The 16,420-nt window shown below is 49.2% G+C and overlaps 1 protein-coding gene across 1 annotated transcript in view; it reads left to right on the top strand.

Moving 5' to 3' along the window:
- Positions 1–16,420, top strand: part of ATRNL1 (attractin like 1) — a 2,575,823-nt gene that overhangs the window by 2,418,342 nt on the left and 141,061 nt on the right. Inside the window, exon 28 of the mRNA XM_069611898.1 lies at positions 15,964–16,078. Coding sequence (XP_069467999.1) covers positions 15,964–16,078 — 115 coding nt within the window. The remainder of the gene's footprint in view (positions 1–15,963; positions 16,079–16,420) is intronic.

Raw genomic sequence — 16,420 nt, forward strand, 5'->3', positions numbered from 1 at the left:
TCTATTCCGAGGTCCCTTAGCGGGTCCCTTCCTTAACGCCTGGTCTGACCAGGTGTTAAGGATGGGACCCGCTAAGGGACTTCAGAGCTAATAACGGTACCGCAAGTTGCAGTACCGTTATTAGCTCCATCCCCATTTCCATTGAGCCCTATGGGGGCTCGGATAGAAATGGGGAATGGTTCTCGGAATGGGGACTTACCGGGTCCTCCAAGGTTGTAATTACCCGGTAAGTCTCTATTTCGAAAACCCAGACCCGGAATGCGGTAAGGGGGTAGCCATGGTGCCAATCGCACCATGGCTACCTCTTACCTCATAATGAGGCCCATTCACCCTCGTGATTGGGCGTTTGGCAGCTAGACACAAGAATATACCAAACGGTATTGCTTTAGCACAATCGTGCAAAAGGTCCAGAAGATCCTGTTGTTATCTTAGTAAATATCGCGGATATGTATCTAGCCAACTGCTAGTATATCAAAAATGTATAAACTATAGTATCAAACAAATGTATTATTCATGGATTGGTGTCAAAGTACATGAGGCTAGCAAACAGCCAACGCGTGTTTCAACTCCAAAGGGTCTTTCTCAAGGCCAAATGTGGGTGTGTAGAAGGGGAGATCAATTGTGTGTGCCAAGTGGCAAGATCCTAATAAAGTAGCCTCTTTTTAAAAAAAGGTGTGAGCCTGCAGTAAGGTATGTGACCCTGTTATATGGCGAAAGTATTCAGAAAGGGGGTGATCCCTATGATGTGTGGGCCTGGGAGCCGAGCCTCAATACTAACACACGCGGAACGCCTTGAGCTCAACAGGGCTCGGATGAAAAGCATCCCAATATATAGTTATCAGGTAATATTATCCCCAGTATTTATGGAGATAATTTATGGGGTAAATGGGAGCGTGGATTGGGTGATGTCCCACACTCCCTTAAAAATAATATTGGGGTTGCAGAGGTGTCCCCCGTAGGTTCCATGTGGTAATATTGCCACAACAATTCTTATAAGGCAACGGGCAACATTTTTGTGGGGATATTTTCGCATGGAACCAATATATATTGGTTTGGGTAGATTACATGAAATCTAATTGGTCGAAGGAGAAATGGACGAATTAAATTTTTTGACAGGTGGGTTTTGCCACATATATATGCGTGGGAGTCCCCTTACAGCCCCGCCCTTAACTCCCCCCCACAATAAGTATTACCCTAAACCCACCCAAACATACATATGTGGCAAAATTCGACCAAAGAATTGCAAACAATTCTCCTTCGATCAATTCGGCCGCACTGTAGTCTGCCAAACCCCTATATATTGATATTACCCATGACAACAGCAGGATCTTCCTTGGTGCTTTTGAGCGATTGTGCTATAGCACCACTAATTTTATATTTTACATGTCACGGAGGACATCGCCACACACCTGCCCTGGCATACTCAACTCTGCAAGCACAGCTTTCACAGTAACCAAAGACCAGCGGTGCAGTGCCCTACCTTTCACTGCTACAAGAATATACAACCATCGTCCAGCACAATCCAGGGTGGACAAATGAACACTTCAACGGCATGTCCACCTGCCCCATAAAGAGAGAGAAGATGGCGCTTTCATGAGTGGTGAATGCATCGTGGCATCTATAGAAGATATGTTGGATGTCAAAGCAAGCCGCCAATCCCAGCTGGAAGCATTAGTACAGGCTGAGCAACATGTCAAGGTGGAATGGCTTGATGAGAGCTCTTCTTGCATCTATAAAACCATTCTGGAAAACAGCTTCAGAACCGATGTATGTTGAGGACCTATTATTCAGAGGGGTAAGACAATTCCTCCCCAAAATCATCATCTGACACATATCGGCAAGGGACGCGAGGGTCATATTGGAATCACAATGACAAAGAGGCGAGTGAGGGAATGCTACTGGTGGCCGCAGATGGTCTGAGGGGTTGAACACACCTTAATCATGCGTCACGTGTGGGCTAATGGCGACAACTGGCAGCATGTACTTTAAGCCGCCCTCATGTCAAGATGCCTCCACTGCACCATGGAGGAAAAAAGAACTGGACTCCATTGGTCCCCTAGCTTACATAGAGGCTGACGGTTGATAAAGGGGTAGTGACAGTAGACTATTTTCCCAAGTGGCCGGAACTACACTTTGTGCCCGACATCACCACAAGCGTGTTCATAGATGCACCTTTTTTTTATTTTTAACCATTAAGGACGCTCTCGGCAGTTAGTGACTGATAATGGAGTACTCACTTCTGAAGAGATGTAAATGTCTGGAACTAAAACAGTATCAAACACTGCTATACTGCTTTATATCACCCTCAAATGAATGGCCAAGTTGAGTGGACATTGTAGATTCATAAAAGGAAGTCTCCCAGAAGTAGTGGCTTCCCAACTAGACCCTGACAGGGCCACCCTGGTAGTGGTATCCGCTCATCACCTCACTCTGAATACTGCCACAGGAGTGTTGTCGTTCCAGGTCATGCGAGTCAGTAGACACTGCTCCGCAATCACTCCGCCATGGCTCCCTCGCGTAAGGGAAGATACTGCCATCGGTGTTAGAACCAAGCTATCGCACATTTTCAGAGCACACAGGAAGCAAACGGGCTGGCACGAGAGTGGTAACGCTGTCAATGTTCCCTCCAACAGAACAGGTGACTTAGTCAAAGGAAAGCTCAGTCGATCGAACACAAAAGCCCTCATTACAACACCGGCGGTAACCAATGGCGCTATTAGCACCATGATTGCTGCCGGTATTGTAACGAGTGTGCCAATGGTAAATGGGGAAATACCGCCCCATTCCAAGGTTGGCGGGGCAGTAATTCCCCATTTACCATTGGCCCTTCCCCATTCCCATTTTTGCCCCATAGGGCTCAATGGGACTGGGGAAGGCGCTAATTACCATACATGCCAACCCTCCCGATTATTAGGTGAAAAATATTGCTATTTTTCACAGTCTCCCGCCTAAAATAACTATAGCCCCAACGCATTCCTATGGGGAAATATGCATCTCCCGATTTCCCTGTGGAAATCTCCCTCCCCGGTGCATTTGAATGTTGGCATGTATGAATTATGGTACTCAAATTGCGGTACCATAATTACCTCGGAAGTCCCTTTGCGGTTCCCTACTTTAACGGCTGGTCCACACCAGCCGTTAAGGTCGGGAGCCGCAAAGGGACCTTGTAATCAGGCGTTAAGGGTTTAACGGCGCCGACACCTTTTACCAAGGTCGTAATGACCCCCAATGACTAGGTTGGGATTCAGCGAACCCGTACGTGTGATTGAAAGAGGACCCCGTTGTGGGGGATGGAAGATGCTAGCACTTGGAATTTAGAGCGTGTGACTCAGTACATGCCAGAAGAAAGATGGCAAAGAGTGAGCTCTGTGGGAAGAGAAGAGATTATTAGAAAGAGGCTCAGGGACTGCACAGTCGGAGAGTTCGATGGGTTACACCCCTGATGACCCCTCTGTGGTTGAACTGATGAAGGGCTAGCGAGTAAAGATGTCTCTGGGTCAGGTAGAAATGAGGCTGAGGAGGGTACACTCAGAAAGAAGATTCCAGGGAAACAAATTGGAACCCAAGACATAACCATGGAACGTGTGAGACCCGGCCGCCGCGTGGTAGACTAAGCGACCGATACAAAGGCTAGCAAGTGAACTTAATATTGTAAGGCTCGAGTAGCTCTTTAAAAGAGGGAGGAATGCAGTATGGTGATCCTGTGCGAGCACCTGCCCATCGGGGAGAACTCTAGCAAGGAAATGAGACGAACACGGGTGAGGAAAATTGGCGCGAGAGAATGAGGAGAGTAGGACCGCAATGACGCAGATCCAGCGAAGCCACGTCTGCAATAGAAGCATATGCATACATGAATCTATGCAAGACACATCCAGATCTGTTCTATATTTAGACAACAAGCATTTATTGTACACCCTTACATGGTATGGACACAAGATTGTACAAACCGACATTGTACACCCAGGCAGTGCAAAGGCAGGCGTTTTCGAATCATACATCACACTTGTACAACGATACACTGTTCAGCCATAGGTTGTGCAACCATAAGACCTGAACGTTGCTGTGCCCAATAAGAGTGTGAACTCCAGCGCGTGCAGGAAACACCTGCCCTGTTGCTTTGACTCCATGCCTACAGAAAGCAAGGGATCCTTCAGCACAGCAGGCTAGGTGCCTGCCCCAGGCTCATATCGTATCTGAATCTGTGGGTATTTCGCAAAAACAAATTAACCTGCGAGAGTTCCTCTAAACAAATTAACCTGAAAGGTCATTGCCAGCTCGCCTGGGCCGCTCCTCTTTGTTCTCGTGGCGGATTGGGGGCAATGATGCATAGAATTGGCTCCTTGTGCGCAGCAATCGTGTTTAGCATCTGAGCAGAGGGTGTAATGAGCAGGGGGTCCGTGCGGAACCATCTCGTCTGGTTCCAGGAAGTGAAGCCGCCGGTCTGGCTCAGCGGCTGCACCGTCGTCCACAGCCGGGAGCCTGTCCAGGCCCGACGTGGGCCGCCTTCTCCTGCACAGAACGCCAGCTCAAGTAGCTCTCTGGGGCAAAGCAAGGGCGTGGCCCCAGACGTGTGGCTGAACACGAGGGACCCACACCTACCTATTTTGTTAGGAATGGGTCAAAGCTGATTTGGGAAAGTAGTTTGTATGAGTGGTAGACATTTCTGAAAAATGGTCCACAATCACAGATGTGTTTTCCCCGTTTAGGGCTCCTGGCTAGTAACATGCAACCCCTCGCCCCTTCAATGTGTGAGTCAGTGTTTGTTTTTCGAAGAATTAAACACCAGCTTGTTTTCCTATTAGTTCTATAAATCCCACTAACACCTCATCTGTACATTTAAAACATACTTATGATTTCCGACCTCGCTCACAACAGTGTGCAATAAAGCATAGGTATTTGATTTATTTTTCCATCTCCTGGAAAGTTCCCAGGCTCACACTACATCAAGAAAATCGAAAGGGCACTCTGTGACTTGGAATTTGCTTAATTAAGGTTTCCGAATTCCTCACTTTATGTTTTTAAAGAATACACGTACATTTTGTTGTCCAAAATTCCACAGATTCCATTAGCATGTGATTTATTTATTTATTTTATTTTGGGTATTTGTTGAGTGCTGACCTATCCCCCGGAAACAGCGGCGCACTGTGCATCAAGGGTTAATAACTGTTTTGCGTTACGTTTAAGAATGAGAAGTAATTTGGGGAGGTATGGGATTGGGGTGTGCCAGTGCTTGAAGCAGATGCCCCTTGAAGAGGAGGATCCTGCGCTCCTTTCAGAATTACGTAAAGGTGGGTGCGAGTCTAATGTTGACTGGTATAAAGACCCTCAGCCTTGGGGGGGGTGTAGATCGAGAGAGCCTATTTTCTGTTTCCTTTTTTGCTTCTCCAATCTGGCCAAGTTTTGGCTTCCTATGGAGCGCTGTCTGCCGGAGATGGGGACCTGGTCTGCTAGGTGACTTCCTATGGAGCGCTGTCTGCCGGAGATTGGGACCTTGTCTGCTAGGTGGCTTCCTATGGAGCGCTGTCTGCCGGAGATGGGGACCTTGTCTGCTAGGTGGCTTCCTTTGGAGCGCTGTCTGGCGGAGATGGGGACCTTGTCTGCTATGTGGCTTCCCATGGAGTGCTGTCTGCCGGAGATGGGGACCTTGTCTGCTAGGTGGCTTCCTATGGAGCGCTGGCTGCCGGAGATGGGCACCTTGTCTGCTAGGTGGCTTCCTATGGAGCGCTGTCTGCCGGAGATGGGGGCCTTGTCTGCTAGGTGGCTTCCTATAGAGCGCTGCCTGCCGGAGATGGGGACCTTGTCTGCTAGGTGGCTTCCTATGGAGCGCTGTCTGCCAGAGATGGCACCTTGTCTGGTTGGTAGGAAGGGTGCAGCTTTGTAAATGATGCACTGGTCTTGAAGACAGTACGTGTTGGTGGGTCAACCAATGGTATTCACTACATGAGGGTGTAACCTGGTCAATTTAGCCGATGATGCCTTGGATGAAGCAGACTTTTCCATGGAAAACGCTGCCCATGGGTGCCCAGGTAGAAGTTGGTAGGCCCTTGAACCTGATGTTTCTAGGATGTGGATCGGAAGTTATTGTCAGAACATAAGGGCATGATTTTCCACGAGAGAGCAGTTGGCCATGCCGTCTCTTTGCTATGTGCGGTTTGAAGGAAGGTAATATGCTAATTGGGTTTGAGTGTTTGGGCCGAATAGTGGGCCACTGATGCCGTGCCCAACCCTATCCACTGAATCCCATTCCTCGATCTGCTCCTCCATGAACCCATTCATCAAATTACATCCCCAGTCTAAGGGGGGGGGCTCTGCCGCCAGACCACCCTTCCTTCTCCCACTTCGCCCCTATCCTCCTTGCCAAACCCCTCTTTCTTCCCTCGCATTCCTCATTGTCGTCCTCCCCATGCCCACCGGTCTCTCCTGCCCACCACAAACCTCTACTTACCCACTTCTCCTCAGAGGGGCGTTGCTAGGTCTGGAAAAGATCCGGGGCTACGCTAATGTCGGGACTAAGGTCTAGCTAGCCTTTTGGTTGTAGCCCCTGAGCTTCTATCTGGGGCTGCAACCTAAAGAACCAGGTCTATAGCCCCTCCCCCTAGCAGCGCCTATCCTCCTCGTTTGCCGGGGTCCACCTCTGCCCTCTAACCCGGAACTGCAGCCCCAGTGTCCTGAAAACAGACGTTGGACTGCCGGCGACTCTCCGCTTGAATAGCACGCTGTGGGGGCGTGCTGAAATCTTCCAGGCTACGTTTGACTGTGAGTTCAGTGAGCCTGGGCTCCGGCAGGGTGGGTAAATCCATGGAAATTCTACCTTGAACTGCAGTGACGTCAGTTTAATCTTAACTGGTTATGCACACAGAAAATGTTATCTGTATTTCAGAACACTGCATGCAGCACAATTAAACCTACAGCGTGAAATGAAACTCATGGCCCTCATCTTCACCTACTATGAAAATAAAAGGAAGTTTGCTATCACCCCAAGGTGTAGAACACCACGCGTGTAAGCCCCTCAGAGCCAGCCTACACAGAGCGTTTTTCTATTGGATTGCCCCATTATAAAACACTTTTGGGAATCAGGGCCATGGAGAGGGTTCCATGTGTTAAAATCGCGACAAAAATGGCCTTTTTCACAAAAAATTGCAGCAAAAAGGCAGCGGTTTTGCCGCCGCAATCCATGCAAAGGATGCGGGGGACACCCCCGCAACCCCCAGACCCATTTTACCATTTAAGGGGGGCGGGGGACATCCCTGCAACCCCTGCTCATCTTAAATGGTATAATAGGGTACACCTTTACCGGGTCAAACCACAGCATGTTTCCCGCAATTTTTTGTAAAGGCGACATTTTTGCCGTGATTTTATTACTGCATACCATGGAGAGGTGAGAGGCAGTATGAGTCAATAAAGAATAAACCTGGATTGGCACCTGTGATGCTGGAAATGCATCGGAGGGACAGGGCCTCCATATCCTTGTCCTTTACTGCCTTTTTATCGTGTGTTCTGTCGTATTTTCCGCGCAGGAGTTCATCTGGGACTCCTGGCGGTGCAGCTCTCTTTTGGTTTGGTGAACAGACCCATGGGATACCCTTACGTCACCCATGGGTGGGGGTACAACCCTGTGCCCCTAGTGTATGTTTTTGTGCACCTGTGGGTGGCCCGCAGAGCAGGGTATGGGCTGGTGGCAGCTCCATGCTGAATTTGACAGGTGCTCTGGGTGTCCTCCATTTTGGGATACCCAGGCCCTGCCATTGAAATCAGTTGATTCCTGATAGGAAACAAGATGGCCCCTATGGCCTCTTACTTTCTATTGCCTGTTACCTTGTTTTCCCAAAGTCCTGGGAAGCCCTGACTCTGTCCCTTCCCCCTGACTGGCTGTTGGGTGGAAGTGCCATATATGGTGTTGTTGTGAAGGCCCGGCCAGACTAGCTGGCGCCTCCCCAGTGACTATATGTTGTGGGTACCTCCTGTGGGTGGGACCTGGGAGAATGGAGTGTGTGACCAATATGCACTTCTTGTTGTGGCTGTCTGGTTTCTGGTATGAGAGACAAAGACTGAGACAGCCCTGCCCGAAACTGGCCTGAATGCAGTGTGTAGTGTTGAATGGCTGGGTACTTGTCCCAATCCACATTCCTTTTGTGAGTGTCTGAGAGGGAGGAGGATGGCATGAATGTACTGTGTGCCTGATTGGCTGACTGACTGCATGAATGACCTTCTGTATGATTGGCTGCTGAGAGTGACCCAGCAGTGTAGATGAGAGACAGAATAGTATATCTGGGGACCTCTCACCACTGGAAATTGTTCAGAAGCGTTCAGAAGCTGTGTCTACACTTGAAGAGTAACTGGAACTGCTGATCCTCGACGCCCAGCTGGAAGAAGAAGACTTGCTGTTGCATTGGCTTCGACCGATTTGAAAGCTGCCGAATCCATCGAAGACTGATCCGAGAGAGGACCTGGTAAGGCGCCCTCTTCCCGTGCTCCGAGGTACCATCGAGCACCGCTAACCTTCGCCGAAGCTCCCTGGAAGTCAGACCCTCGAAAGGCTGCCGACCCGAGATGGGACCGCTGAGGAGAACGAAGCAAAGCACCCGGACTTCGCCGCTGTCGGAACTCCATTGCCGTCGACCAGGGTTCGCAGGTTTGTGTAACCGCTGGAGACCCGTCGAAGTTGTGCTGCCCAGACGCGGGGACCGCTTGACGCTGTGCCGCCAATGACCGGAGCTGCCCGCTCCTTTGCCTAAGAACATTCAAATCGAAGGATACTCTTGTCCGCGCCGTCGACCACTTTATCCCACCGGAGAAAGTCGAGGATGACCAACGCGCAGAGGAGAATCCGCCGGTGGGTTTCCCGCCACCTCACGACCACAAAGACTTCAACGGCTCGACGCCCTTGCTGGGCCACAGTTCTTTACACTCTTTGCGGTCCAGAACTATCGTCACCGAGGTGCCAAGCACACCTCTTCCTTGCAGGACGCCAACGCTCCGTCGTCGAGGAGCACCGCTCAGAGTGAAGCTGCCGCCTCATTGACGCCATTCTACCCTGTTCACCGTCGGACGTTCGACGACCCGTGACTCCTGCTTTAAAGGAAGGGCACTCAAGAACGGTCGTCGATTCCCTGATGCCGAAACACCAAGTTCACCTTCCTCGATGCCTCTCGATGATCCGTGACTCCCGCTTTAAAGGGGGTCACTCAAGAAGGATCTGTCGACGCCTCTTCGAAGAACTCTACTCCACCAGGTACATTGTGGGGTAAAAACATTATAGAAGGGAATAAGACTATTGAACAATATATGGACTGGGCTTGTGCTATATATCTTATTTTACAGGTTGCCCAGGTGGGGGGATCTCCACACAGAACTTTGTCTAGGTAACGGGGCCAGTATTCTGCCAATTGTGTCAACCATCTTGCTTTCCCTCCTCTCTCTATTGGATGGTTTCCTCTTTATTGATCTGTGTGACATTTTGACCTGATAGTTGATACACTTTAATGAGATATAATTTTGGTGGTACCACCTTAGAATTGTAGATATTTACCATTGTTGATTTTCCTGAGCACAAAGTGAGTTATTGTGTTAGTGTACATAACCTTTGAATATTGATTATATAAAGACTGTGTTTTCAGTAATACAGTGTGTGGACATTCCTTTGTGGGGGCTTGGGGACTACCCTATACTTAAGAACCAGACTGCATCACCTCCCGAGAAGCTAGGCCTTGATTGCTCGTCCAATGCTACCATAATAAAGAATCTTGTCTGAGGTCTTCTGTGCCTCTCCTCTACCATATAGAGAGCAGAAGTACAGACACCCCCTCCAGTCTTTACAGCACAGCCCCTCCACAAAAGTCTCATGGCCTTCTTCCAAGCTCATGATGCCGCCCCTGTTTTTTGGCCATGTTTACAAGACCGTACATCACACCGCTTGCTGCATAATACATCTCAGAGCAATACAAGTACCCTAGTGGCCGCACAGTGCACTGTACTGGATATGATAAGTTCACTGAAAACCCCAAGTTGTCATTTGAGGGAGCCAGCCGCAAGGGACTAGATTGGTCCATCCACTACCTTATGTACCTCCCAGAGGGTGGAATGAGCGGAATCCTGCAGGCTCGCCACCCCCACCAACACACAGTATTATACCATCAAGGTTGTTTAAGACCGCCTTTACCATCGGGATCCTCTAAAACCCTGAGATCAATGACATATAAAATAAAAATTCTGCATTGATGCCTTGATTCACAATACCATTATTGGACCAGAAAGCCACACCTTGTATTAACACATGCGCTCAGTTATAGGGAGTTCAAGATGATGGTTCCTGAAATTACTTGGATTCCTGAGTGAGGAAACGAAGTGACCGTGACTCGGACAGACATGCAGAGTTGTCGTGAAAGCAGTGTGTCAGTCTCCCGAAGACATGAAACACTGTGAACTGGAGAACTCCAACAGGAGAAAATCCAAGATGGCAGCAACATTGCGTATCGCCTATAAAGCTTCAGAACGAAGATGTGAGAGAGATCTAATAATTAACTTCTAGGCAGGAACTCTTTCAGATGAATTCCAAGGTCTGTTAGGAGAAATTAAGTGAATAATCTGATCCAAAAAGTGGAGCCGAATCCCTAACTGCCTGAACCCATTTTGGGCTTTGATACAATGAGTGAAACCCATATGCTCTATAAAATAGGCTGAGTAAGACCACTCAATGCATCAGCTTAAGTTGAACCCCCCCAGCAGACCGAGGACACAAGGACGTGTTCCTTGCCTCTTCTTACAGGAGCAGGGAGACCACCACTTGGTATAAGGTGGCAATTTTGCCAGCCAACCTGCTGGCTTCCCATAGCCAGGTACATGGGTGTGAAGTGTGCCAGAGATCTAGCAATGACCGAAGCTCTGAATGATGAAAACACAGGCCCTGGTGAGACCTAAGTGAAACACTGAGAACCGGGTAGTGTTGAAACGTACGCAATTGAATGCTGAGAACCAGGTCATAGAGAGATTTGTCCATTCTAAGAGGCCAGATTGTGGTGAGAGCTGCTCACGTAAATATTGAGGACCAGGGTCATGGGACATATCAATGCTGAACCCCAGAGGTCTGTGGAAGACCTACCTTGATGCCTAAGGTTTATTAGAGCTGTCTGCTCAAGTGAAACCCCAGAGGCCGGACAGAAGTCAGTCGGTACAGCGAGGAGCACTGATCGTGAGTCCAAGTCAAGCTGAAGGATAAAGAGTCCCTGGACCTGAAGAGGCCTAGAGGAGAGATGTGAAAGCGGGAAGACCAACCAAGGGCCGGGACTGTAAATAAAACCCTGGACGAGCCTTTCCAGGAGAAACTGGTTTCATTTGTGTTTACGAGTCCGGACGGACTATGTGGACCAGGATTTGTGGACTCCTTTGTTGGCCAAGAATTGGAACATTTGTGTTTTAGTTTAGGGGCCGCCTGGAGGCTAAGGACTTAAGTATAGGCCCAGAACTTTCCGTTGTCCACATTGCTGAACTTTGCAAACTAGGGGAACATGAAGGCGCAAGGACGTGAAAGACTACGTTTACACTCGTATGATTTTGAGCTACCACACTGGAGGTGTTGGGCCTCTGAAGAATACCTTGTGCTATACGTTTCCGTACCATACAGTTTGCATTTTTAATTTGTTGCAATTCCTTTAGTTCCTATTGGTGTTCCAACACCAATAGGAACTAACCATGTTGTGTCGAACCCCTTGCATGACTAACACATGAATAAAATCACTTCATTTGTACCACAACCTTCTTGTGCCTTGTGTGTCATTGCTTGACCTCCCTACATGGGCCTATATCCCAAATAAAATGTGCAAAACATGGTAGGGCAGTCTGCTTTCAAAATGGATATTACCTCCACCTTTATAAGGAAGCACTCCTATGCTGTCCTTTGTGGTGTGGGATAAACGTTTTTCTGCCCAATTGACTTCTGGTATGTGTTTTTAGCTTTGCGCCACACCCTGCCTCCCTTCTCCAGTCACACATCTTTACATTCCTTAGCAATTGATGTCCTTTACTTGTTTAGCTACAAGCACGGTTATTTATTACATGGTCATCCAGCGGTCTTGGACTTCAACTCGCAAGACAATTCCCCACTGACTATACTGGCTAGGGATAATGGAAATTGAAGAGAGGGTGGTCTCGAACTGGACAGCCTTAACTGAAGAGGATACAGGGATTTGGATGCCATCAATTTTGAAGGATGCATAGGTGGGGTTGAGTTTCTTGATTGCAGATGAGGGTCCGACCAAGAAGATCTCTGTCTTCATCGTTCAGGCAGAGTCGGTGTGTGGCCACCCTGGCCTAGAAGGTGGAGTACACTTTAAGGGTGTGCGTGTCTTCTAGGTAGTTGCCAGGCAGTGGGAGGAGAATTTAGGTGTCATCAGCATAATTGGTGTAGAACATGTCGATGGAGTCAAGTAGGTCAACAGGGTTTTGGTGAATATATTGTAGAGGGTGGGGGCTATGCACAATCCTTGTGGGACTCTGCTGGGAATGGGCTTGCGTGGGGCTCTGGTATTGTCGGTGAACACTCTCATCGAGCGGTCCTTCAAGACCCAAGTCGTGGCCTCGGGTGAATAATGGGCTGCAATGGTGAGGTGGTGGCAGAGGATGTCGTGGTCAACAGGTCGAACGCAGCTAAGAGGTCTAGTAGAAGGAGGAGAGTAGGCATACCTTTGTCTCTGAACTCATCCCGCTGGTTCTTTAAGTCAAGCAGGGCAGACTCAGTGCTGTGGCCTGGCCGGAAGCCTGATTGTCACGTTCCTATGATATAGTGGACCTTAAGAAAATGCTTGATTTGCATAGAGGCTGCTCTGTCTAGAATTTTCAGTAGGAAGGGGACTTGGTGATGGGCCGGTAGTAGTTCGCAATGGTTTCAAGGGAAGCTTTCTTGATTAGTGGGAGAACCCAGGCTTCTTTAAGGCTGTTGGGTACCTGGCCGGTGGCAAAGGAGCAGTTAATGAATTTGGTGATGGATGGGACGAGGGATTCTGAAAATTCCTTGACAATGGAGTCCGGGCAGACGTCTCTTTTGCACCTGGTGGGTTTCAGGCTGTTTAGGATGGTGGCCCTTTCTTTTTCAGAGACAAGTCTGAAATTGAACAGTGGGGTCTGTTTGGGGGTTTGTCTGGCACGGTCAGCAGCGTGTGCTGTGGTGGTCAAGGTAGGGAATTTGAGAAGAGATTGTTTGTGGAGGATTTATTTGTGTAGCAAATCTATTTTGTTCAACAGGGCATTTGGTATATCTCAGTGTACCAAGCTACGTCTTTGATGGTAGCCGGAGGGGGGGGCACATAACGTTTCAAGTTCTCTTAGGATGATGAATATCTCGCTTGTCCTGGAGTTAGCGTTGGTGACTCTAGCTTTATATGAGGTTGCTTTAGCTGTGGTAATCGCTTGTCTGTAGGTTTTGGAGGCGCTGGAAAAAAGTAATTTGTGCAAGTCTGTGGGGCTATTCCTCCAGTTGGCTTCAGCTGTGAGTTTTTTGGCTCGGAGCTCGAGGAGCTCCCGTGTAAACCAGGCGGTGACGTGTCTTGCTTGTTTGGGTTTGCGTGGGGCTAGACGTGCATCAGTGTTAACCGCGGTGGTGAGTGTCCTAGAGTACAGGTTCGTTAGTGTGTTGAAGTCATTGGAATGACAGTTCAGTGGATTCAGATCCTGAAACAGTGGTGCAATGGCATCTTTTGATAGTTTCCGGGAGCTGCGGGGGAGTGTGGGAGATGGGGTGACGGTGTAGGGTTGGCAGTGTAGAGGACGAGATGGTGAAGGACACAATGTGGTGGTGAGACCAGGGACAGGAGGGGGTGTTGGTGGCGATGTGGCAATTAAGGTCTTTTATCCAATCAAGGGTGCAGCCTTTGGCATGGGTAGGGGCAAAGATGCGGTGAGTGAAACCCAGTGCAGTGAGCGAGTTGGCTAACAAGGCAGAATTTGTGTCCGTGGGGACATGGAGGCCAAGGTTCAGGTTGCCTACTAGTATTGTTTTGGTTGTGGACTTCATGTAGGAGCCTAGTAGATGAAGTAGGTCCTCCTCAAATGATAGGATGGGTCCTGGAGGGCGGTATAGGATGTGGAGGTTGAGGGTTTCAGTGTGAGAGGTGCGATTTTGATGGAGGGTCAGTTGCAATTCCCAACCAAGGAGGTAGTCATGTGTCTGATTGAAAGGGTTTCTTTGGCAATCAGGGCTACGCCAACCCCCTTCCCACTGGGTCTGCGGCTCCTGTATATAGCATAACCAGAGGGGACTACTCGGGGAAAGTGCTGGTCCGGATGCTGTGTGCAGCCAGGTTTCAGTGGTTGCCAGGAGGTCAAGATTGAGGGTGCTAATAAGGTCATTAATATCCAGAGAGTGTGCCGGGATAGATCTGGCATTGATGAGGGCTCCCTTTAGTGGTTTTTGTTCTGTGGTGGTGTTTGTGGTGTTGTGTTTGCCCACTGAGATGACTACACTGGTTCTGGTGGCAATTGGAGAGGAGCAGGGTATATTGGTGGGGGGCTGGCTGGTGAAGGCTGGTACACGAATCGAGAATGGTGAGTTTTGCTAACTGGGCGTGCATGAGAGCGTATGCCAGTGTGCAGATTCCTGTTAGTCCTGGGCTGGGAACCTAAGGCGATGAGAAGGTCACAGGTCCTGGCGCGTAGCCTGGAGTTCCTGTGCGTGCTGGCCGTCCAGATGGTCACGGTAGTGTGGGGGGACCGATGCGCAGTGGCTGAGATGCAGTTGACAAGATGTAATGTGTGAGAGAGGTTTGGAGCGTGTTCAGGGGTAGGGCTGTGTGGTGGTTAAAGACAAGATGGGCCAGGGGCCTTGAGTACGGATTGTGATGTTGCGTTGATGGAGCGGGCAAGGCTGGTGGTGACGTGTGTGGAGGTGGGAGTCGGAGCAGCAGCAGAGTGGAAGCAGAGTCTAGGCAGGGGCCAGAGTACTTGTCAGTCCACAGTCTGGGCACAAGGTGTACAATTTGCTGGACAGTGAGTAGACGTGAGCGTTAAAGGCAAATGCAAGCTTACCTTCACCAGTGTTGATGATGTTGCAGGCTGGCAGGGGGTCCATGCGAGGGGGTTGTGCCTGTGATGCTGTGTGGACCCAACAGAGACCGGCAGAGATTATGTAGGCCATCTCGCTTGGCTTTAGGTGGTGGCCTTGTGGGGTGGCAGGCGTCACCTTCCGGGTTGGTGCTGGGCAGCAGGGATAGGTCCATTGCGGCCAATTGTGTGCTTGTTGGCGCCACACATAGTTTTGGGAGCTCAGACGAGCTCTTATTATGGGTATCCCTACATATTCTCCCCACCAAAAATGATCACCATACATATGGTTGTTTACCTCGCCATAGGCGATATTTTTGGGGGGGATAATTTGTGGGAGTGGGGGTTGTGGGGGTGTCCCCTGCACATTTGAAAATAATGCAGAGGTTGCAGGGGTGTCCCCCGCAGGGTCCATGGCTCAATATTGATGGTGATATTTTTGCGGGGATATTAACACATGGACCCTTCTTCTGGCGGCGGCCATCTTTTCAATATTAGGATTTAAAGGAACTTCGGCCCCAGAAGCATGAAGTTGTGGGATACTGAGACGACGCCGATAGATACTAAAGTGATTTCTTGCTTTTTATGCCTAAGCAAACTATTGTGAAACTTTGGGTGCACTGTCCAGCTTGGCTTTATGTGCTCTTTATTACAGCTATCACATCTGCAGGCACAAACTCATGCTCTGAAATTGGTAGTGGTCTTTTCCATGTTTAATAAAAAACATGAATATCTCTTTTTGGACTGCTGGCTCACTGGTAGTCCACACCTGCATCTACCACAGTAAAGAACTAGACGGGCGCCAGGGGGCTATATCTAAAGCTTGACAGTCCAGGCGTTATCCAGGATAAAGGCCTGGATATCCAGAATGCAAACTAAGTCCATTGATGTGAATGCAGGTTGTCATGGATGCATACTCTATTTTTTTCCCAGGGCGTCCCGAAACCTATTGCGATCGAGCCCTGTTCAGGAAATAAGGCAGCTGTACTTACGGTCTTCCTGTGTCTTCCGAGAGGACCAGCAGGAGTACCTCCACCTGGCCAATCAGGTAAGAGTACTACATTTCATATTGTCACTGTCAATCTGCATAAGAGGTGTGATCAGGTGTGCATGTCACCGAATGAACCTAATAGAAGTTGTGCATGTTCGACTTTCTTTTCGATTGAACAGTGCTTCCTTTTACCCCGTCCTGCACCATCCAAACATCAATAACAACTTTATCTGCCGCCACTCTCTGGAACTCACTCCCTCCTGCTCTGCGGTCAGCACCATCCTACAGCACTCTCCGCAAACTACTAAGGACTCACCTCTTCTAATAGTGTACCCAACCATTTGTTCGCTGTTTTTTTGTTCCCGCATGTAACTAGCGCCAAGACGCCCCAGTGTTATG

This window comes from Ambystoma mexicanum, chromosome 8 (genome assembly GCF_040938575.1).
Source record: "Ambystoma mexicanum isolate Mex_15411 chromosome 8, UKY_AmexF1_1, whole genome shotgun sequence".
Taxonomy (NCBI): Eukaryota; Metazoa; Chordata; class Amphibia; order Caudata; family Ambystomatidae; genus Ambystoma; species Ambystoma mexicanum.